Source organism: Cyrtonyx montezumae, unplaced genomic scaffold (genome assembly GCF_038088225.1).
Source record: "Cyrtonyx montezumae isolate F1298 unplaced genomic scaffold, pur_monq_1.0 scaffold_148, whole genome shotgun sequence".
Classification (NCBI taxonomy): Eukaryota; Metazoa; Chordata; class Aves; order Galliformes; family Odontophoridae; genus Cyrtonyx; species Cyrtonyx montezumae.
The window spans coordinates 18193-43648 of NW_027071879.1; the positions used below are offsets into that span (position 1 = coordinate 18193).

At 58.9% G+C, this 25456-nt stretch overlaps 2 protein-coding genes across 2 annotated transcripts in view; both read right to left on the minus strand.

The window, feature by feature from the left end:
• LOC136045613 (cleavage and polyadenylation specificity factor subunit 1-like) overlaps nucleotides 1-25456 on the minus strand; it is a gene marked incomplete at its 5' end in the record, with an annotated part of 48231 nt that overhangs the window by 15181 nt on the left and 7594 nt on the right. Inside the window, 6 exon segments of the mRNA XM_065731626.1 lie at nucleotides 2067-2114; nucleotides 13037-13103; nucleotides 14817-14910; nucleotides 16743-16825; nucleotides 21191-21343; nucleotides 24198-24339. Coding sequence (XP_065587698.1) covers nucleotides 2067-2114; nucleotides 13037-13103; nucleotides 14817-14910; nucleotides 16743-16825; nucleotides 21191-21343; nucleotides 24198-24339 — 587 coding nt within the window.
• Nucleotides 15663-16622, minus strand: LOC136045612 (macrophage receptor MARCO-like; the record flags this gene model as incomplete). Its single annotated transcript, XM_065731625.1, has 3 exons — nucleotides 15663-15767; nucleotides 15854-15919; nucleotides 16524-16622. Coding segments are annotated over 3 exons (270 nt in total), but the record flags the coding sequence as incomplete, so codon positions are not given.

Genomic DNA, 25456 nt, shown 5'->3' on the forward strand with positions numbered 1-25456 from the left:
ACCTCCACTCAGTGTCACTTCCACACCGTGTCACCTCCCTTCAGTGTCACCTCCCCTCGGTGTCACCTCCACACCGTGTCACCTCCCCTAAGTGTCACCTCCACACTGTGTCACCTCCCCTAAGTGTCACCTCCACGCCGTGTCAACTCCACTCAGTGTCACCTCCACACCGTGTCACCTCCACAACGTGTCACCTCCACACCGTGTCACCTCCACACTGTGTCACCTCCCCTCGGTGTCACCTCCCCTCAATGTCACCTCTCCTCAGTGTCACCTCTCCTCAGTGTCACCTCCCTTCAGTGTCACCTCCACACCGTGTCACCTCCACACCGTGTCACCTCCACACCGTGTCACCTCCACACTGAGTCACCTCCCCTAAGTGTCACCTCCACACCGTGTCACCCCCACATGGTGTCACCTCCACACCGTGTCACCTACACACCGTGTCATCGCGCCCACTGTGTCACCCCCACATGGTGTCACCTCCCCACTGTGTCACCTCCCCTCAATGTCACCTCCCTTCAGCGTCACCTCCACACCGTGTCACCTCCCCTCGGTGTCACCTCCCTTCAGTGTCACCTCCACACCGTGTCACCTCCCCTCGGTGTCACCTCCCCTCGGTGTCACCTCCCCTCACTGTCACCTCCCCACTGTGTCACCTCCCCTCAATGTCACCTGCACAACGTATCACCTCCCCTCAGTGTCACCTCCACACCGTGTCACCTCCACACTGTGTCACCTCCACACCGTGTCACCTCCACACAGTGTCACCTCCCCTCAGTGTCACCTCCACACTGTGTCACCTCCACACCGTGTCACCGCGCCCACTGTGTCACCCCCACATGGTGTCACCTCCACACCGTGTCACCTCCCCTCAGTGTCACCTCCCCTCGGTGTCACCTCCATACAGTGTCACCTCCACACTGTGTCACCTCCACAACGTGTCACCTCCCTTCAGTGTCACCTCCCCTCGGTGTCACCTCCACACCGTGTCACCTCCACACTGTGTCACCCCCACACTGTGTCACCTCCACACCATGTCACCTCCACACCGTGTCACCTCCACACCGTGTCACCTCCCTTCAGTGTCACCTCCACACCGTGTCACCCCCACATGGTGTCACCTCCACACCGTGTCACCTCCCCTCAGTGTCAACTACACACCGTGTCACCTACACACCGTGTAACCTCCCCTCAGTGTCACCTCCCCTCAATGTCACCTCCACAACGTGCCAACTCCACTCAGTGTCACCTCCCCTCGGTGTCACCTCCCCTCAGTGTCACCTCCACACCGTGTCACCTCCCCACTGTGTCACCTCCCCTCAGTGTCACCTCCCCTTGGTGTCACCTCCCCTCGGTGTCACCTCCCCTCACTGTCACCTCCCCACAGTGTCACCTCCCCTCAGTGTCACCTCCACACCGTGTCACCTCCCCTCAGTGTCACCTCCGCTCACTGTCACCTCCCCTCAGTGTCACCTCCCCACTGTGTCACCCCCCTCGGTGTCACCTCCACACTGTGTCACCCCCACATGGTGTCACCTCCACACCGTGTCACCTCCCCTCGGTGTCACCTCCACACCATGTCACCTCCCCTCAGTGTTACCTCCACACCATGTCACCTCCACTCAGTGTCACCTCCCTTCAGTGTCAGCTCCCCTCACTGTCACCTCCCCACTGTGTCACCTCCCCTCACAGTCACCTCCCCTCAGTGTCACCTCCCCTCAGTGTCACCTCCCCTCAGCGTCACTTCCCCTCAGTGTCACCTCCACACCGTGTCACCTCCACTCAGTGTCACCTCGCACAGTGTCACCTACCCTCAGTGTCACCTCCCCACTGTGTCACCTCCCCTCAGTGTCACCTCTGCTCACTGCCACCTCCCCTCAGTGTCACCTCCCCTCAGTGTCACCTCCCCACTGTGTCACCCCCCTCGGTGTCACCTCCCCACTGTGTCACCTCCCCTCAGTGTCACCTCCCCACTGTGTCACCCCCCCTCGGTGTCACCTCCCCACTGTGTCCCCCCCCTCGGTGTCACTCGCAGCGTTGTCCCCAGGTCCCGCAGCACTTACCCTCGGGCAGGTACATGTACACCAACAGATTGCGGTCACGGTCCGACACTGCGGGAGGGGACACATCGCGGTGACACAGTGACCCACGGGGACACAACAACACAACGACACGGTGACACAACACCACGACGACACAGCGACACAGTGACACAACGACACAGCGACACAGCGACACAGTGACACAGCGACACAGTGACACAGTGACACAGCGACACAACGACACAGCGACACAGTGACACAGTGACACAGTGACACAACGACACAACGACACAATGACACAGCGACACAAAGACACAACGACACAGCGACACAACGACACAGCGACACAGCGACACAGCAACACAACGACACAATGACACAGCGACACAACGACACAGTGACACAGCGACACAGTGACACAGCGACACAGTGACACAGTGACACAGCGACACAACGACACAATGACACAGTGACACAACGACACAGCGACACAGCGACACAGTGACACAACGACACAGCGACACAGTGACACAGTGACACAACGACACAATGACACAACGACACAACGACACAACGACACAGTGACACAGCGACACAGTGACACAGCGACACAGTGACACAACGACACAGCGACACAGCGACACAGTGACACAGTGACACAGCGACACAGCGACACAGTGACACAGCGACACAGTGACACAACGACACAGTGACAAAGTGACACAGTGACACAGTGACACAGCGACACAGTGACACAGTGACACAGCGACACAACGACACAGCGACACAGTGGCACAGTGACACAGCGACACAGTGACACAGCGACACAACGACACAGCGACACAGCGACACAGTGACACAGTGACACAACGACACAGTGACACAGTGACACAGTGACACAACGACACAGTGACACAGTGACACAGTGTCACAGCGACACAACGACACAGTGACACAGTGACACAGTGACACAGTGACACAACGACACAGAGACACAGTGACACAACGACACAGCGACACAGTGACACAGCGACACAGTGACACAGTGACACAACGACACAATGACACAGCGACACAACGACACAGAGACACAGTGACACAGTGACACAACGACACAGTGACACAGTGACACAACGACACAGTGACACAGTGACACAGTGACACAGTGACACAGCGACACAGTGACACAGCGACACAACGACACAGCGACACAGTGGCACAGTGACACAGCGACACAGTGACACAGCGACACAACGACACAGCGACACAGTGACACATTGACACAGTGTCACAGCGACACAACGACACAGTGACACAGTGACACAGTGACACAACGACACAGTGACACAGTGACACAGCGACACAACGACACAACGACACAGTGACACAGTGACACAACGACACAGTGACACAACCACACAGTGACACAGTGACACAACGACACAGTGACACAGTGACACAGTGACACAGTGACACAGTGACACAACGACACAGCGACACAGCGACACAACGACACAGCGACACAGCGACACAGTGACACAGTGACACAGCGACACAGCGACACAGTGACACAGCGACACAGCGACACAGTGACACAGTGACACAGTGACACAGCAACACAGCGACACAGTGACACAGCGACACAGTGACACAACTACACTGCGACACAGTGACACAACGACACAGTGACACAGTGACACAGTGACACAGCGACACAATGACAAAACGACACGGTGACACAACACCACAGCGACACAGCGACACAGTGACACAGCGACACAGCGACACAGTGACACAGCGACACAGTGACACAGTGACACAGCGACACAGTGACACAGCGACACAACGACACAGCGACACAGTGACACAGTGACACAGAGACACAGTGACACAGTGACACAGCGACACAGTGACACAGTGACACAGTGACACAACGACACAACAACACAGCGACACAGCGACACAGCGACACAGCGACACAACGACACAGTGACACAGCGACACAGCGACACAGCGACACAGCGACACAGCGACACAGCGACACAGTGACACAGTGACACAGCGACACAGCGACACAGTGACACAGTGACACAGTGACACAGTGACACAACGACACAGCGACACAGTGACACAGTGACACAGTGACACAGCGACACAATGACAAAACGACACAACGACACAACGACACAGCGACACAGTGACACAGCGACACAGTGACACAGTGACACAGTGACACAGCGACACAGCGACACAATGACAAAACGACACAACGACACAACGACACAGCGACACAGTGACACAGCGACACAGCGACACAGCGACACAGTGACACAGCGACACAGCGACACAGTGACACAGCGACACAGTGACACAGCGACACAGCGACACAGTGACACAGCGACACAACGACACAGCGACACAGTGACACAGTGACACAGCGACACAGTGACACAGTGACACAGTGACACAGTGACACAGTGACACAGCGACACAGCGACACAGTGACACAACGACACAGTGACACAGTGACACAACGACACAGCGACACAGCGACACAGTGACACAGTGACACAGTGACACAGTGACACAGTGACACAATGACACAGCGACACAGTGACACAGTGACACAGTGACACAGTGACACAACGACACAGCGACACAACGACACAGTGACACAGTGACACAGTGACACAGCGACACAGCGACACAGCGACACAGCGACACAGTGACACAGCGACACAGTGACACAACGACACAACGACACAGTGACACAGTGACACAGTGACACAGTGACACAGCGACACAGTGACACAACGACACAGTGACACAGCGACACAGTGACACAGTGACACAGTGACACAGCGACACAACGACACAGTGACACAGTGACACAGTGACACAGCGACACAGCGACACAGTGACACAGTGACACAGTGACACAGTGACACAGTGACACAACGACACAATGACACAGCGACACAACGACACAACGACACAGTGACACAGTGACACAGTGACACAGTGACACAGTGACACAACGACACAGTGACACAGTGACACAGTGACACAGTGACACAGTGACACAGCGACACAGCGACACAGTGACACAACGACACAGTGACACAGTGACACAGCGACACAGTGACACAGCGACACAGTGACACAGTGACACAGTGACACAACGACACAGCGACACAGTGACACAGCGACACAGTGACACAGTGACACAGTGACACAGCGACACAGCGACACAGTGACACAGCGACACAGTGACACAACTACACTGCGACACAGTGACACAACGACACAGTGACACAGTGACACAGCGACACAGTGACACAGTGACACAACGACACAGTGACACAGTGACACAGCGACACAGTGACACAGTGACACAGTGACACAACGACACAGTGACACAGTGACACAGCGACACAACGACACAGCGACACAGTGACACAGTGACACAGTGACACAACGACACAGTGACACAGCGACACAGCGACACAGCGACACAGTGACACAGTGACACAGCGACACAACGACACAGTGACACAGTGACACAGTGACACAACGACACAGTGACACAGTGACACAGTGACACAGTGACACAGCGACACAGTGACACAGTGACACAGCGACACAACGACACAGCGACACAGCGACACAGTGACACAGTGACACAACGACACAGTGACACAGTGACACAGTGACACAACGACACAGTGACACAGTGACACAGTGTCACAGCGACACAACGACACAGTGACACAGTGACACAGTGACACAGTGACACAACGACACAGAGACACAGTGACACAACGACACAGCGACACAGTGACACAGCGACACAGTGACACAGTGACACAACGACACAATGACACAGCGACACAACGACACAGAGACACAGTGACACAGTGACACAACGACACAGTGACACAGTGACACAACGACACAGTGACACAGTGACACAGTGACACAGTGACACAGCGACACAGTGACACAGCGACACAACGACACAGCGACACAGTGGCACAGTGACACAGCGACACAGTGACACAGCGACACAACGACACAGCGACACAGTGACACATTGACACAGTGTCACAGCGACACAGTGACACATTGACACAGTGTCACAGCGACACAACGACACAGTGACACAGTGACACAGTGACACAACGACACAGTGGACACAGTGACACAGTGACACAGCGACACAGCGACACAGTGACACAGTGACACAACGACACAGTGACACAGTGACACAGCGACACAACGACACAACGACACAGTGACACAGTGACACAACGACACAGTGACACAACCACACAGTGACACAGTGACACAACGACACAGTGACACAGTGACACAGTGACACAGTGACACAGTGACACAACGACACAGCGACACAGCGACACAACGACACAGCGACACAGCGACACAGTGACACAGTGACACAGCGACACAGCGACACAGTGACACAGCGACACAGCGACACAGTGACACAGTGACACAGTGACACAGCAACACAGCGACACAGTGACACAGCGACACAGTGACACAACTACACTGCGACACAGTGACACAACGACACAGTGACACAGTGACACAGTGACACAGCGACACAATGACAAAACGACACGGTGACACAACACCACAGCGACACAGCGACACAGTGACACAGCGACACAGCGACACAGTGACACAGCGACACAGTGACACAGTGACACAGCGACACAGTGACACAGCGACACAACGACACAGCGACACAGTGACACAGTGACACAGAGACACAGTGACACAGTGACACAGCGACACAACGACACAGTGACACAGTGACACAGTGACACAACGACACAGTGACACAGTGACACAGTGACACAGTGACACAGCGACACAGTGACACAGTGACACAGCGACACAACGACACAGCGACACAGCGACACAGTGACACAGTGACACAACGACACAGTGACACAGTGACACAGTGACACAACGACACAGTGACACAGTGACACAGTGTCACAGCGACACAACGACACAGTGACACAGTGACACAGTGACACAGTGACACAACGACACAGAGACACAGTGACACAACGACACAGCGACACAGTGACACAGCGACACAGTGACACAGTGACACAACGACACAATGACACAGCGACACAACGACACAGAGACACAGTGACACAGTGACACAACGACACAGTGACACAGTGACACAACGACACAGTGACACAGTGACACAGTGACACAGTGACACAGCGACACAGTGACACAGCGACACAACGACACAGCGACACAGTGGCACAGTGACACAGCGACACAGTGACACAACGACACAACGACACAGTGACACAGTGACACAACGACACAGTGACACAACCACACAGTGACACAGTGACACAACGACACAGTGACACAGTGACACAGTGACACAGTGACACAGTGACACAACGACACAGCGACACAGCGACACAACGACACAGCGACACAGCGACACAGTGACACAGTGACACAGCGACACAGCGACACAGTGACACAGCGACACAGCGACACAGTGACACAGTGACACAGTGACACAGCAACACAGCGACACAGTGACACAGCGACACAGTGACACAACTACACTGCGACACAGTGACACAACGACACAGTGACACAGTGACACAGTGACACAGCGACACAATGACAAAACGACACGGTGACACAACACCACAGCGACACAGCGACACAGTGACACAGCGACACAGCGACACAGTGACACAGCGACACAGTGACACAGTGACACAGCGACACAGTGACACAGCGACACAACGACACAGCGACACAGTGACACAGTGACACAGAGACACAGTGACACAGTGACACAGCGACACAGTGACACAGTGACACAACGACACAACAACACAGCGACACAGCGACACAGCGACACAGCGACACAACGACACAGTGACACAGCGACACAGTGACACAGTGACACAGCGACACAGCGACACAGTGACACAGTGACACAGTGACACAGTGACACAACGACACAGCGACACAGTGACACAGTGACACAGTGACACAGCGACACAATGACAAAACGACACAACGACACAACGACACAGCGACACAGTGACACAGCGACACAGTGACACAGTGACACAGTGACACAGTGACACAGCGACACAATGACAAAACGACACAACGACACAACGACACAGCGACACAGTGACACAGCGACACAGCGACACAGCGACACAGTGACACAGCGACACAGCGACACAGTGACACAGTGACACAGTGACACAACTACACTGCGACACAGTGACACAGTGACACAGCGACACAGTGACACAGTGACACAGCGACACAACGACACAGCGACACAGTGGCACAGTGACACAGCGACACAGTGACACAGCGACACAGTGACACAGTGACACAGTGACACAGCGACACAACGACACAGTGACACAGTGACACAGTGACACAGCGACACAGCGACACAGTGACACAGTGACACAGTGACACAGTGACACAGTGACACAACGACACAATGACACAGCGACACAACGACACAACGACACAGTGACACAGTGACACAGTGACACAGTGACACAGTGACACAACGACACAGTGACACAGTGACACAGTGACACAGTGACACAGTGACACAGCGACACAGCGACACAGTGACACAACGACACAGTGACACAGTGACACAGCGACACAGTGACACAGCGACACAGTGACACAGTGACACAGTGACACAACGACACAGCGACACAGTGACACAGCGACACAACGACACAGTGACACAACTACACTGCGACACAGTGACACAACGACACAGTGACACAGTGACACAGCGACACAGTGACACAGTGACACAACGACACAGTGACACAGTGACACAGCGACACAGTGACACAGTGACACAGTGACACAACGACACAGTGACACAGTGACACAGCGACACAACGACACAGCGACACAGTGACACAGTGACACAGTGACACAACGACACAGTGACACAGCGACACAGCGACACAGCGACACAGTGACACAGTGACACAGCGACACAACGACACAGTGACACAGTGACACAGTGACACAACGACACAGTGACACAGTGACACAGTGACACAGTGACACAGCGACACAGTGACACAGTGACACAGCGACACAACGACACAGCGACACAGCGACACAGTGACACAGTGACACAACGACACAGTGACACAGTGACACAGTGACACAACGACACAGTGACACAGTGACACAGTGTCACAGCGACACAACGACACAGTGACACAGTGACACAGTGACACAGTGACACAACGACACAGCGACACAGTGACACAGCGACACAGTGACACAGTGACACAACGACACAATGACACAGCGACACAACGACACAGAGACACAGTGACACAGTGACACAACGACACAGTGACACAGTGACACAACGACACAGTGACACAGTGACACAGTGACACAGTGACACAGCGACACAGTGACACAGCGACACAACGACACAGCGACACAGTGGCACAGTGACACAGCGACACAGTGACACAGCGACACAACGACACAGCGACACAGTGACACATTGACACAGTGTCACAGCGACACAGTGACACATTGACACAGTGTCACAGCGACACAACGACACAGTGACACAGTGACACAGTGACACAACGACACAGTGGACACAGTGACACAGTGACACAGCGACACAGCGACACAGTGACACAGTGACACAACGACACAGTGACACAGTGACACAGCGACACAACGACACAACGACACAGTGACACAGTGACACAACGACACAGTGACACAACCACACAGTGACACAGTGACACAACGACACAGTGACACAGTGACACAGTGACACAGTGACACAGTGACACAACGACACAGCGACACAGCGACACAACGACACAGCGACACAGCGACACAGTGACACAGTGACACAGCGACACAGCGACACAGTGACACAGCGACACAGCGACACAGTGACACAGTGACACAGTGACACAGCAACACAGCGACACAGTGACACAGCGACACAGTGACACAACTACACTGCGACACAGTGACACAACGACACAGTGACACAGTGACACAGTGACACAGCGACACAATGACAAAACGACACGGTGACACAACACCACAGCGACACAGCGACACAGTGACACAGCGACACAGCGACACAGTGACACAGCGACACAGTGACACAGTGACACAGCGACACAGTGACACAGCGACACAACGACACAGCGACACAGTGACACAGTGACACAGAGACACAGTGACACAGTGACACAGCGACACAACGACACAGTGACACAGTGACACAGTGACACAACGACACAGTGACACAGTGACACAGTGACACAGTGACACAGCGACACAGTGACACAGTGACACAGCGACACAACGACACAGCGACACAGCGACACAGTGACACAGTGACACAACGACACAGTGACACAGTGACACAGTGACACAACGACACAGTGACACAGTGACACAGTGTCACAGCGACACAACGACACAGTGACACAGTGACACAGTGACACAGTGACACAACGACACAGAGACACAGTGACACAACGACACAGCGACACAGTGACACAGCGACACAGTGACACAGTGACACAACGACACAATGACACAGCGACACAACGACACAGAGACACAGTGACACAGTGACACAACGACACAGTGACACAGTGACACAACGACACAGTGACACAGTGACACAGTGACACAGTGACACAGCGACACAGTGACACAGCGACACAACGACACAGCGACACAGTGGCACAGTGACACAGCGACACAGTGACACAGCGACACAACGACACAGCGACACAGTGACACATTGACACAGTGTCACAGCGACACAGTGACACATTGACACAGTGTCACAGCGACACAACGACACAGTGACACAGTGACACAGTGACACAACGACACAGTGGACACAGTGACACAGTGACACAGCGACACAGCGACACAGTGACACAGTGACACAACGACACAGTGACACAGTGACACAGCGACACAACGACACAACGACACAGTGACACAGTGACACAACGACACAGTGACACAACCACACAGTGACACAGTGACACAACGACACAGTGACACAGTGACACAGTGACACAGTGACACAGTGACACAACGACACAGCGACACAGCGACACAACGACACAGCGACACAGCGACACAGTGACACAGTGACACAGCGACACAGCGACACAGTGACACAGCGACACAGCGACACAGTGACACAGTGACACAGTGACACAGCAACACAGCGACACAGCGACACAGCGACACAGTGACACAGCGACACAGTGACACAGTGACACAGCGACACAGTGACACAGCGACACAACGACACAGCGACACAGTGACACAGTGACACAGAGACACAGTGACACAGTGACACAGCGACACAGTGACACAGTGACACAACGACACAACAACACAGCGACACAGCGACACAGCGACACAGCGACACAACGACACAGTGACACAGCGACACAGTGACACAGTGACACAGCGACACAGCGACACAGTGACACAGTGACACAGTGACACAGTGACACAACGACACAGCGACACAGTGACACAGTGACACAGTGACACAGTGACACAACGACACAGCGACACAGTGACACAACGACACAGTGGACACAGTGACACAGTGACACAGCGACACAACGACACAGCGACACAGTGACACAGCGACACAGCGACACAGTGACACAGTGACACAACGACACAGTGACACAGTGACACAACGACACAGTGACACAACCACACAGTGACACAGTGACACAACGACACAGTGACACAGTGACACAGTGACACAGTGACACAGTGACACAACGACACAGTGACACAACGACACAGTGACACAGCGACACAGTGACACAGTGATACAGCGACACAGCGACACAGTGACACAGTGACACAGTGACACAGCGACACAATGACAAAACGACACGGTGACACAACACCACAACGACACAGCGACACAGCGACACAGCGACACAGCGACACAGTGACACAGCGACACAGTGACACAGTGACACAACGACACAACGACACAGCGTCACAGTGACACAGTGACACAGAGACACAGTGACACAGTGACACAGCGACACAGTGACACAGCGACACAGTGACACAGCGACACAGTGACACAGTGACACAACGACACAACGACACAGCGTCACAGTGACACAGTGACACAGAGACACAGTGACACAGTGACACAGCGACACAGTGACACAGCGACACAGTGACACAGTGACACAGTGACACAGTGACACAGTGACACAACGACACAACAACACAGCGACACAGCGACACAGCGACACAGTGACACAGTGACACAGCGACACAACGACACAGCGACACAGTGACACAGTGACACAGCGACACAGTGACACAACAACACAGCGACACAGCGACACAGTGACACAGTGACACAGCGACACAACGACACAGTGACACAGCGACACAGTGACACAGTGACACAACGACACAGCGACACAGTGACACAGTGACACAACGACACAGCGACACAATGACACAGCGACACAACGACACAATGACACAGCGACACAACGACACAACGACACAGCGACACAGTGACACAGCGACACAGCGACACAACTACACAGTGACACAGTGACACAGCGACACAGCGACACAGCGACACAGTGACACAGTGACACAGCGACACAGCGACACAGCGACACAGTGACACAGTGACACAACGACACAGCGACACAGCGACACAGTGACACAGTGACACAACGACACAGCGACACAGCGACACAGTGACACAGTGACACAACGACACAGCGACACAGTGACACAGTGACATAGCGACACAGTGACACAGCGACACAGCACAACAACACAGTGACACAGTGACACAGTGACACAACACCACAGCGACGCACCGAGGAATCCCAGCTGAGTGCTGTCCACCATGAAGTCCACGCTGTACACCTCCAGCGGCTTCGCGTCCTGGGGACACCACAGCCCCGTGTCCCCAAGCGCCGCAGGGACCGTCCCCGTGTCCCCACAGCCCCACACCCCACACCCCCACCATGTCCCCATGTCCCCGTGTCCCCATATCCCCATGTCCCCATATCCCCATGTCCCCATATCCCCATGTCCCCATGTCCCCATGTCCCCGTGTCCCCATATCCCCATGTCCCCATATCCCCATGTCCCCATGTCCCCATGTCCCCATGTCCCCATGTCCCCGTGTCCCCATATCCCCATGTCCCCATATCCCCATGTCCCCATGTCCCCATGTCCCCATATCCCCATGTCCCCATGTCCCCATGTCCCCATGTCCCCATGTCCCCATATCCCCATGTCCCCATATCCCCATGTCCCCATGTCCCCATGTCCCCATATCCCCGTGTCCCCATGTCCCCATGTCCCCATATCCCCTGTCCCCGTGTCCCCATATCCCCGTGTCCCCATATCCCCATGTCCCCATATCCCCTGTCCCCGTGTCCCCATGTCCCCATGTCCCCATATCCCCATGTCCCCATATCCCCATGTCCCCGTGTCCCCATATCCCCATGTCCCCATGTCCCCATATCCCCATGTCCCCATGTCCCCATATCCCCTGTCCCCGTGTCCCCATGTCCCCATGTCCCCATATCCCCATGTCCCCATGTCCCCATGTCCCCGTGTCCCCATATCCCCATGTCCCTATATCCCCATGTCCCCATGTCCCCATGTCCCCATATCCCCATGTCCCCATATCCCCATGTCCCCATGTCCCCATGTCCCCATGTCCCCATATCCCCATGTCCCCATATCCCCATGTCCCCATGTCCCCATGTCCCCATATCCCCGTGTCCCCATGTCCCCATGTCCCCATATCCCCTGTCCCCGTGTCCCCATATCCCCGTGTCCCCATGTCCCCATGTCCCCATATCCCCTGTCCCCGTGTCCCCATGTCCCCATGTCCCCATGTCCCCATGTCCCCGTGTCCCCATGTCCCCATGTCCCCCTGTCCCCATATCCCCATATCCCCATGTCCCCATGTCCCCATGTCCCCATATCCCCATGTCCCCATGTCCCCATATCCCCATGTCCCCCTGCTGTCCCATGTTCCCCTCTATCCCCATGTCCCCCACCTGTCCCTGTCCCCTGTTGTCCCATGTCCCCCTGCTGTCCCTGTCCCCTGCTGTCCCCATGTCCCCCTCTGTCCCCATGTCCCCCTGTTGTCCCCCTGTCCCCATGTCCCCCTGCTGTCCCCATGTCCTCCTCCTGTCCCTGTCCCCCTGCTGTCCCTATGTCCCCCTGCTGTCCCTGTCCCCTGCTGTCCCCATGTCCCCCTCTGTCCTCATGTCCCCCTGTTGTCCCCCTGCTGTCCCGCTGTCCCCATGTCCCCCTGCTGTCCCCCTGTCCCCCTCCTGTCCCCCCGTCCCCCTTGCTGTCCCTGTCCCCTGCTGTCCCCATGTCCCCCTGCTGTCCCCCTGTCCCCTCCCGTCCCCCCGTCCCCCTTGCTGTCCCTGTCCCCTGCTGTCCCCCCGTCCCCCTCCTGTCCCTGTCCCCCGTTGTCCCCCTGCTGTCCCCGTCTCCCTCCTGTCCCCCTGTCCCCATCTGTCCCCATGTCCCCCTACCATCCCCCCATGCCCCCCTGCTGTCCCCCCGTCCCCCTCTGTCCCCCTGTCCCCCTCTGTCCCCATGTCCCCCCGCCCCCCGTCCCCGCACCCTGCTGACGAGGGACAGGGTCTTGCTCTCCTCCTGGTAGCGCAGCAGGGAGATGCTCTTCATCACATCCGCCGCCAGGATGAAGTTCTTCACACTGAGGAACCAGCGGGACAGGACATCAGCATGGGGACATCACAGGGACATCATGGGGACATCACGGGGACATCACGGGGACATCATGGGGACATCATGGGGACATCACGGGGACACCACGGGGACATCATGGGGACACCACGGGGACATCATGGGGACATCACGGGGACATCACAGGGACATCATGGGGACATCATGGGGACATCATGGGGACATCATGGGGACAAGACGGGGACATCATGGGGACATCACGGGGACACCACGGGGACATCACGGGGACATCACGGGGACATCATGGGGACATCATGGGGACACCATGGGGACATCATGGGGACATCATGGGGACATCATGGGGACATCACGGGGTCATAGGGTGATGGGGTCATGGAGTTATGGGGTCAGTGGGTTGCAAGGTGCCACGGTGACCCCTGGTGACCTCCGGTACCCTCTGACCCCCCGTGACCCCAGACCCCCGGTGCCCTCTGACTCCCGGTGACCCCCGGTGCCCTCTGACCCTCAGTGACCCCCAGTGACCCCGGTGACCCCCGGTGCCCTCTGACCCTAGGTGCCCTCTGACCCCCCGTGACCCCCGGTGCCCTCTGACCCCCGGTGCCCTCTGACCCCCATGACCCCCGATGACCCCCGGTGCCCTCTGACCCCCAGTGACCATTGGTACCCTCTGACCCCCATGACCCCCGGTGACCCCCGGTGCCCTCTGACCACTGGTGACCCCTGGTGCCCTCTGACCCCTGGTTATCCCTGGTGCCCTCTGACCCCCGTGACCCCCGATGCCCTCTGACCCCCGGTGACCCCCAGTGCCCTCTGACCCCTGGAGACCCCGGTGACCCCCGGTGCCCTCTGATCCCCGGTGACCCCTGACCCCCGGTTACCCCCAGTGCCCTCTGACCCCCGGTGACCCCCGGTGACCCCCGGTGCCCTCTGACCCCTGGTGACCCCCGGTGCCCTCTGACCCCCAGTGACCCCCGGTGCCCTCTGAGCCCCGGTGCCCTCTGACCCCCGGTGACCGCTGATGACCCCCGGTGCCCTCTGACCCCCGGTGACCCCCGGTGACCCCGGTGACCCCCGGTGCCCTCTGACCCCCATGACCCCCGATGACCCCTGGTGCCCTCTGACCTCCAGTGACCCCCGGTGCCCTCTGATCCCCGGTGACCCCTGACCCCCGGTTACCCCCAGTGCCCTCTGACCCCCGGTGACCCCCGGTGACCCCCGGTGCCCTCTGACCCCTGGTGACCCCCGGTGCCCTCTGACCCCCAGTGACCCCCGGTGACCCCGGTGACCCCCGGTGCCCTCTGAGCCCCGGTGCCCTCTGACCCCCGGTGACCCCTGATGACCCCCGGTGCCCTCTGACCCCCGGTGACCCCCGGTGACCCCGGTGACCCCCGGTGCCCTCTGACCCCCATGACCCCCGATGACCCCTGGTGCCCTCTGACCTCCAGTGACCCCCGGTGCCCTCTGACCCCTGGTGATCCTTGGTGCCCTCTGACCCCCGTGACCCCCCATGACCCCCGGTGACCCCCGGTGCCCTCTGACCCCTGGTGACCCCTGGTGCCATCTGACCCCCATGACCCCAAGTGCCCTCTGACCCCCACTGACCCCCAGTGACCCCCGGTGCCCTCTGACCCCCGGTGACCCCCGGTGCCCTCTGACCCCTGGAGACCCCGGTGACCCCCGGTGCCCTCTGATCCCCGGTGACCCCTGACCCCCGGTGACCCCCGGTGCCCTCTGACCCCCGGTGACCCCTGATGACCCCCGGTGCCCTCTGACCCCCGGTGACCCCCGGTGACCCCGGTGACCCCCGGTGCCGGCGCGCACCTGATCATCTGGTGGATGTAGAGCTGGGTGTCGATGAAGGCCATCCCGGTGAGCTCGTTGTCCTTCAGGCTCCACAGGAAGATCTGCGGCACCGAGCCCTGCCACCGCCGCCCCACAGCGCACAGCCCGGACCCCACAGCCTGCGCCCCATAACCTGCGCCCCATAGCCCGTGCCCCATAACCTGCGCCCCATAGCCTGCGCCCCATAGCCTGTGCCCCATAACCTGCGCCCCACAGCCTGCGCCCCATAACCTGCACCCCAAAGCCTGCGCCCCATAGCTGGTGCCCCATAGCCTGCACCCCACAGCCTGCGCCCCATAACCTGCGCCCCATAACCTGCACCCCATAACCTGCGCCCCATAACCTGCGTCCCACAGCCTGCGCCCCACAGCCTTCACCCCATAACCTGCACCCCATAACCTGCACCCCAGAGCCTGCGCCCCATAGCCTGCGACCCACAACCTGCGCTCCATAACTTGCACCCCATAACCTGCGCCCCACAGCCTGCGCCCCATAACCTGCGCCCCATAGCCTGCACCCCATAACCTGTACCCCACAGCCTGCGCCCCATAACCTGTGCCCCATAACCTGCGCCCCATAACCTGCACCCCACAGCCTGCGCCCCATAACCTGCGCCCCATAACTTGCACGCCATAACCTCCACCCCACAGCCTGCGCCCCATAACCTGCGCCCCATAACCTGCACCCCACAGCCTGCGCCCCACAGCCTGCGCCCCATAACCTGCGCCCCATAACCTGCACCCCACAGCCTGCGCCCCACAGCCTGCGCCCCATAGCCGGTGCCCCAAAGCCTGCGCCCCATAACCTGTGCCCTACAGCCCATACCCCACAGCCTGTGCCCCATAACCTGCGCCCCACAGCCTGCGCCCCATAACCTGCGCCCCATAGCCTGCGCCCCATAGCCTGTGCCCCATAACCTGCGCCCCATAACCTGCGCCCCATAACCTGCGCCCCACAGCCTGCGCCCCATAACCTGCGCCCCACAGCCTGCATCCCATAGCCTGCGCCCCATAACCTGCGCCCCACAGCCTGCGCCCCATAGCCTGCGCCCCACAGCCTGCGCCCCATAACCTGCACCCAACAGACTGCGCCCCACAGCCTGCGCCCCACAGCCTGCGCCCCATAGCCTGTGCCCCATAACCTGCGCCCCATAAACTGCGCCCCATAACCTGCACCCAACAGCCTGCGCCCCACAGCCTGCGCCCCATAACCTGCACCCCACAGCCTGCGCCCCATAACCTGCGCCCCACAGCCTGCGCCCCATAACCTGCGCCCCACAGCCTGCGCCCCATAGCTGGTGCCCCATAGCCTGTGCCCCATAACCTGCGCCCCACAGCCTGCGCCCCATAACCTGTACCCCATAACCTGCACCCCATAACCTGTGCCCCACAGCCTGTGCCCCATATCCCACATCCCATATCCCATAACCTCACCCCACGCCCCATAACCCCACACCCCATAGCCCCACACCCCATAACCCCATAACCCCACACCCCACACCCCACACCCTACACCCCCGCACCTTCTGCCCTATAGCGGACACGAGGTACCCGTTGCAGTGGCACAGGGCGGTGACGGGGCCCTTCTGCTCCCCATAACCCCACACCCCATAACCCCACACCCCATAACCCCACGCCCCATAACCCCACACCCCATAACCCCACACCCCATAACCCCACACCCCACACCCCACAGCCCCGCACCTTCTGCCCTATAGCGGACACGAGGTACCCGTTGCAGTGGCACAGGGCGGTGACGGGGCCCTTCTGCTCCCCATAACCCCACACCCCATAACCCCACACCCCATAACCCCACACCCAACACCCCATAACCCCACACCCCATAACCCCACACCCCATAACCCCACACCCCATAACCCCACGCCCCATAACCCCACACCCCATAACCCCACACCCCATAACCCCACACCCCACAGCCCCGCACCTTCTGCCCTATAGCGGACACGAGGTACCCGTTGCAGTGGCACAGGGCGGTGACGGGGCCCTTCTGCTCCCCATAACCCCACACCCCATAACCCCACACCCCACACCCCATAACCCCACACCCCACACCCCACACCCCATAACCCCACGCCCCATAACCCCACACCCCATAACCCCACACCCCACAGCCCCGCACCTTCTGCCCTATAGCGGACACGAGGTACCCGTTGCAGTGGCACAGGGCGGTGACGGGGCCCTTCTGCTCCCCATAACCCCACACCCCATAACCCCACACCCCATAACCCCACGCCCAATAACCCCACACCCCATAGCCCGACGCCCCATAACCCCACACCCCATAACCCCACACCCCACACCCCACACCCCATAGCCCGACGCCCCATAACCCCATAACCCCACACCCCATAACCCCACACCCCATAACCCCATAACCCCACACCCCACACCCCACACCCCATAACCCCATAACCCCATAACCCCATAACCCCACGCCCCATAACCCCACACCCCATAACCCCACACCCCATAACCCCACGCCCCATAACCCCACACCCCATAACCCCACACCCCATAACCCCACGCCCCATAACCCCACGCCCCATAACCCCACACCCCATAACCCCACACCCCACAGCCCCGCACCTTCTGCCCTATAGCGGACACGAGGTACCCGTTGCAGTGGCACAGGGCGGTGACGGGGCCCTTCTGCTCCCCATAACCCCACACCCCATAACCCCACACCCCATAACCCCACGCCCCATAACCCCACACCCCACACCCCATAACCCCATAACCCCACACCCCACACCCCACAGCCCCGCACCTTCTGCCCTATAGCGGACACGAGGTACCCGTTGCAGTGGCACAGGGCGGTGACGGGGCCCTTCTGCTCCCCATAACCCCACACCCCATAACCCCACACCCCATAACCCCACGCCCCATAACCCCACACCCCATAACCCCACACCCCATAACCCCACACCCCACAGCCCCGCACCTTCTGCCCTATAGCGGACACGAGGTACCCGTTGCAGTGGCACAGGGCGGTGACGGGGCCCTTCTGCTCCCCATAACCCCACACCCCATAACCCCACACCCCATAACCCCACGCCCCATAACCCCACACCCCATAACCCCACGCCCCATAACCCCACGCCCCATAACCCCACACCCCATCACCCCACACCCCATAACCCCACGCCCCATAACCCCACACCCCATAACCCCACACCCCATAACCCCACACCCCACAGCCCCGCACCTTCTGCCCTATAGCGGACACGAGGTACCCGTTGCAGTGGCACAGGGCGGTGACGGGGCCCTTCTGCTCCCCATAACCCCACACCCCATAACCCCACACCCCATAACCCCACACCCCACACCCCACACCCCACACCCCATAACCCCACACCCCATAACCCCACACCCCATAACCCCACACCCCATAACCCCACGCCCCATAACCCCACGCCCCATAACCCCACACCCCATCACCCCACACCCCATAACCCCACGCCCCATAACCCCACACCCCATAACCCCACACCCCATAACCCCACGCCCCATAACCCCACACCCCATAACCCCACACCCCACACCCCACAGCCCCACACCTTCTGCCCTATAGCGGACACGAGGTACCCGTTGCAGTGGCACAGGGCGGTGACGGGGCCCTTCTGCTCCCCATAACCCCACACCCCATAACCCCACACCCCATAACCCCACACCCCACACCCCACACCCCATAACCCCACACCCCACACCCCATAACCCCACACCCCACAGCCCCGCACCTTCTGCCCTATAGCGGACACGAGGTACCCGTTGCAGTGGCACAGGGCGGTGACGGGGCCCTTCTGCTCCCCATAACCCCACACCCCATAACCCCACGCCCCATAACCCCACACCCCATAACCCCACACCCCACACCCCACACCCCACACCCCACAGCCCCGCACCTTCTGCCCTATAGCGGACACGAGGTACCCGTTGCAGTGGCACAGGGCGGTGACGGGGCCCTTCTGCTCCCCATAACCCCACACCCCATAACCCCACGCCCCATGACCCCACACCCCATAACCCCACAGCCCACACCCCACAGCCCCGCACCTTCTGCCCTATAGCGGACACGAGGTACCCGTTGCAGTGGCACAGGGCGGTGACGGGGCCCTTCTGCTCCCCATAACCCCACACCCCATAACCCCACGCCCCATAACCCCACACCCCATAACCCCACGCCCCATAACCCCACACCCCACACCCCATAACCCCACACCCCACACCCCACACCCCACAGCCCCGCACCTTCTGCCCTATAGCGGACACGAGGTACCCGTTGCAGTGGCACAGGGCGGTGACGGGGCCCTTCTGCTCCCCATAACCCCACACCCCATAACCCCACGCCCCATAACCCCACACCCCATAACCCCACACCCCATAACCCCACACCCCACAGCCCCGCACCTTCTGCCCTATAGCGGACACGAGGTACCCGTTGCAGTGGCACAGGGCGGTGACGGGGCCCTTCTGCTCCTTCTCGTAGAGCACTTTGAATTTGTTCTTGGTGAGCGGCTGCCCCGGCTCCGGCACCACCTCGATCACGTCCATGATCAGGATCTGCGCCGCCACCCCAAACGCGGTGACCCCAAAGGTGACCCCCAAAGGAGATCCCAAAGGAGACCCCAATGTGACCCCAAAGGAGATCCCAAAGGAGATCCTAATAGAGATCCCAAAGGAGATCCCAAAGGAGAACCCAAGGATGACCCCAAAGAGACCCCAAATGTGACCCCAAAGGAGATCCTAATATAGATCCCAAAGGAGACCCTGAATGAGATCCCAAAGGAGACCCTGAAGGTGACCCCAAAGGAGATCCCAAAGGAGATCCTAATAGAGATCCCAAAGGAGACCCCAAAGGTGACCCCAATGGAGAACCCAAAGGTGACCCCAAAGGAGATCCTAATGGAGATCCCAAAGGAGACCCTGAATGAGATCCCAAAGGAGACCCTGAAGGTGACCCCAAAGGAGAACCCAAAGGTGACCCAAAGGTGACCCCAAAGGAGATCCCAAAGGAGATCCCAAAGGAGAACCCAAGGATGACCCCAGACACCCCAAATGTGACCCCAAAGGAGATCCTAATATAGATCCTAAAGGAGACCCTGAATGAGACCCCAAAGGAAACCCTGAAGGTGACCCCAAAGGAGATCCCAAACATGACCCCAAATGTGACCCCAAAGGAGATCCCAAAGGAGAACCCAAAGGAGATCCCAAAGGAGATCCCAAACGTGACCCCGAAGGTGACCCCTAAAGCTGATCCCAAAGGTGACCATAAAGGAAACCCAAAGGAGATCCCAAAGGAGATCCCAAAGGAGAACCCAAGGATGACCCCAAAGAGACCCCAAATGTGACCCCAAAGGAGATCCTAATATAGATCACAAAGGAGACCCTGAAGGTGACCCCAAAGGAGACCCCAAAGGTGACCCCAAAGGAGACCCCAAAGGTGACCCCAAAGGAGACCCCAAAGGAGATCCCAAAGGAGAACCCAAGGATGACCCCAAAGAGACCCCAAAAGTGACCCCAAAGGAGACTCCAAAGGTTACCCTGAATGAGACCCTGCAAGAGATCCCAAAGGTGACCCCAAAGGTGACCCCAAAGTGACCCCAATGTCCCCAATGTCCCCATTAACCCCATTGACCCCATTGCCCCCAGTGCCCCCATTAACCCCAGTGCCCCCATTAACCCCAGTGCCCCCATTGCCCCAACTGCCCCCATTAACCCCATTGCCCCCAGTTCCCCCATTAACCCCACTGCCCCCAGTGCCCCCAGTGCCCCCATTAACCCCAATGTCCCCAGTGCCCCCATTAACCCCAGTGACCCCATTGCCCCCATTAACCCCATTGCCCCCATTAACCCCAGTGACCCCATTGCCCCCATTAACCCCATTGCCCCCAGTGCCCCCATTAACCCCAATGTCCCCAGTGCCCCCAGTGCCCCCATTAACCCCACTGCCCCCAGTGCCCCCATTAACCCCAGTGACCCCATTGCCCCCATTGCCCCCAGTGCCCCCATTAACCCCAGTGCCCCCAGTGCCCCCATTAACCCCAATGTCCCCATTAACCCCAGTGACCCCATTGCCCCCATTAACCCCATTGCCCCCATTAACCCCAGTGACCCCATTGCCCCCATTAACCCCATTGCCCCCATTGCCCCCAGTGCCCCCATTAACCCCACTGCCCCCAGTGCCCCCATTGCCCCCAGTGCCCCCAGTGTCCCCAGTGCCCCCAGTGCCCCCAGTGCCCCCATTGCCCCCAGTGCCCCCAGTGCCCCCATTAACCCCATTAACCCCACTGCCCCCAGTGCACCCATTGACCCCATTAACCCCACTGCCCCCAGTGCACCCATTGACCCCATTAACCCCACTGCCCCCAGTGCCCCCAGTGCCCCCAGTGCCCCCATTAACCCCAGTGCCCCCAGTGCCCCCATTGCCCCCACTGCCCCCAGTGCCCCCATTAACCCCAGTGCCCCCAGTGTCCCCACTGCCCCCATTAATTCCAATGTCCCCATTGCCCCCATTAACCCCACTGCCCCCATTGCCCCCATTCCCCCAGTGCCCCCAGTGCCCCCAGTGCCCCCATTGCCCCCAGTGCCCCCAGTGCCCCCAGTGCCCCCATTGCCCCCAGTGCCCCCATTGCCCCTATTAACCCCAATGTCCCCAATGTCCCCATTAACCCCATTGACCCCAATGTCCCCAGTGCCCCCAGTGCCCCCATTAACCCCAATCTCCCCATTGCCCCCACTGCCCCCATTAACCCCAGTGCCCCCATTGCCCCCATTAACCCCAATGTCCCCAGTGCCCCCATTAACCCCACTGCCCCCAGTGCCCCCATTGCCCCCAGTGCCCCCAGTGCCCCCATTAACCCCAGTGCCCCCAGTGCCCCCAGTGCCCCCATTAACCCCACTGCCCCCAGTGCCCCCATTTACCCCATTAACCCCAGTGCCCTCATTGCCCCCATTAATCCCAATGTCCTCAGTGCCCCCATTAACCCCATTGCCCCCAGTGCCCCCAGTGCCCCCATTAACCCCATTAACCCCAATGTCCCCATTGCCCCCAGTGCCCCCATTAACCCCAGTGCCCCCAGTGCCCCAACTGCCCCCATTAACCCCATTGCCCCCAGTTCCCCCATTAACCCCACTGCCCCCATTGCCCCCAGTGCCCCCATTAACCCCATTGCCCCCAGTGCCCCCATTAACCCCACTGCCCCCAGTGCCCCCAGTGCCCCCATTAACCCCATTGCCCCCAGTGCCCCCATTGCCCCCATTAACCACATTGCCCCCATTGCCCCCAGTGCCCCCATTAACCCCAATGTCCCCATTGCCCACAGTGCCCCCATTAACCCCAATGTCCCCACTGCCCCCATTGCCCCCAGTGCCCCCAGTGCCCCCATTGCCCCCAGTGCCGCCCGGCCGAGCTGACCCTTCCCCGGCAGGTGACCTCCTCTCCCTGCATCAGACACGTCCCCACGGCCACGTATCCCTTGAGCCCGGACACGGTCTCCTCGCTCTTCAGGGACACGGTTTTCATGCACGTCACGTGCTCCCACTCCTCCAGGTCGATCCTGCGCCGAGCACCGCTCGCACCCCACAGCCACACCCCACAGCCACCCCCCACAGCCACCCCCCACATCCACACCCCACATCCCATCCACATCCCATATCCACACCCCATATCCCATGCACACCCCAAATCCACACCCCATATCCTATCCACACCCCACATCCCATCCACACCCCATATCCACACCCCATATCGCATCCGCATCCCATATCCCATACACATCCCATATCCACACCCCACATCCACCCCCCACATCCCATACACCCCCCACATCCACACCCTATAACCCATCCACATCCCATATCCACACCCCATATCCCATGCACATCCCATATCCACACCCCATATCCCATGCACACCCCAAACCCACACCCCATATCCTATCCACACCCCACATCCCATCCACACCCCATATCCACACCCCATATCACATCCGCATCCCATATCCCATACACATCCCATATCCACACCCCACATCCACCCCCCACATCCCATACAGCCCCCACATCCACACCCCACATCCACCCCCCACATCCCATCCACCCCCCACATCCACACCCCATATCCCATCCACATCCCATATCCACACCCCATATCCCATGCACACCCCAAACCCACACCCCATATCCTATCCACACCCCACATCCCATCCACACCCCATATCCACACCCCATATCGCATCCGCATCCCATATCCCATACACATCCCATATCCACACCCCACATCCACCCCCCACATCCCATCCACCCCCCACATCCACCCCCCATATCCCATCCACATCCCATATCCACACCCCATATCCCATGCACACCCCAAACCCACACCCCATATCCTATCCACACCCCACATCCCATCCACACTCCATATCCACACCCCATATCGCATCCGCATCCCATATCCCATACACATCCCATATCCACACCCCACATCCACCCCCCACATCCCATACACCCCCACATGCACACCCCACATCCCATACAGCCCCCACATCCACCCCCCACATCCCATCCACATCCCATATCCACACCCCATATCCCATGCACACCCCAAATCCACACCCCATATCCTATCCACACCCCACATCCCATCCACACCCCATATCCACACCCCATATCGCA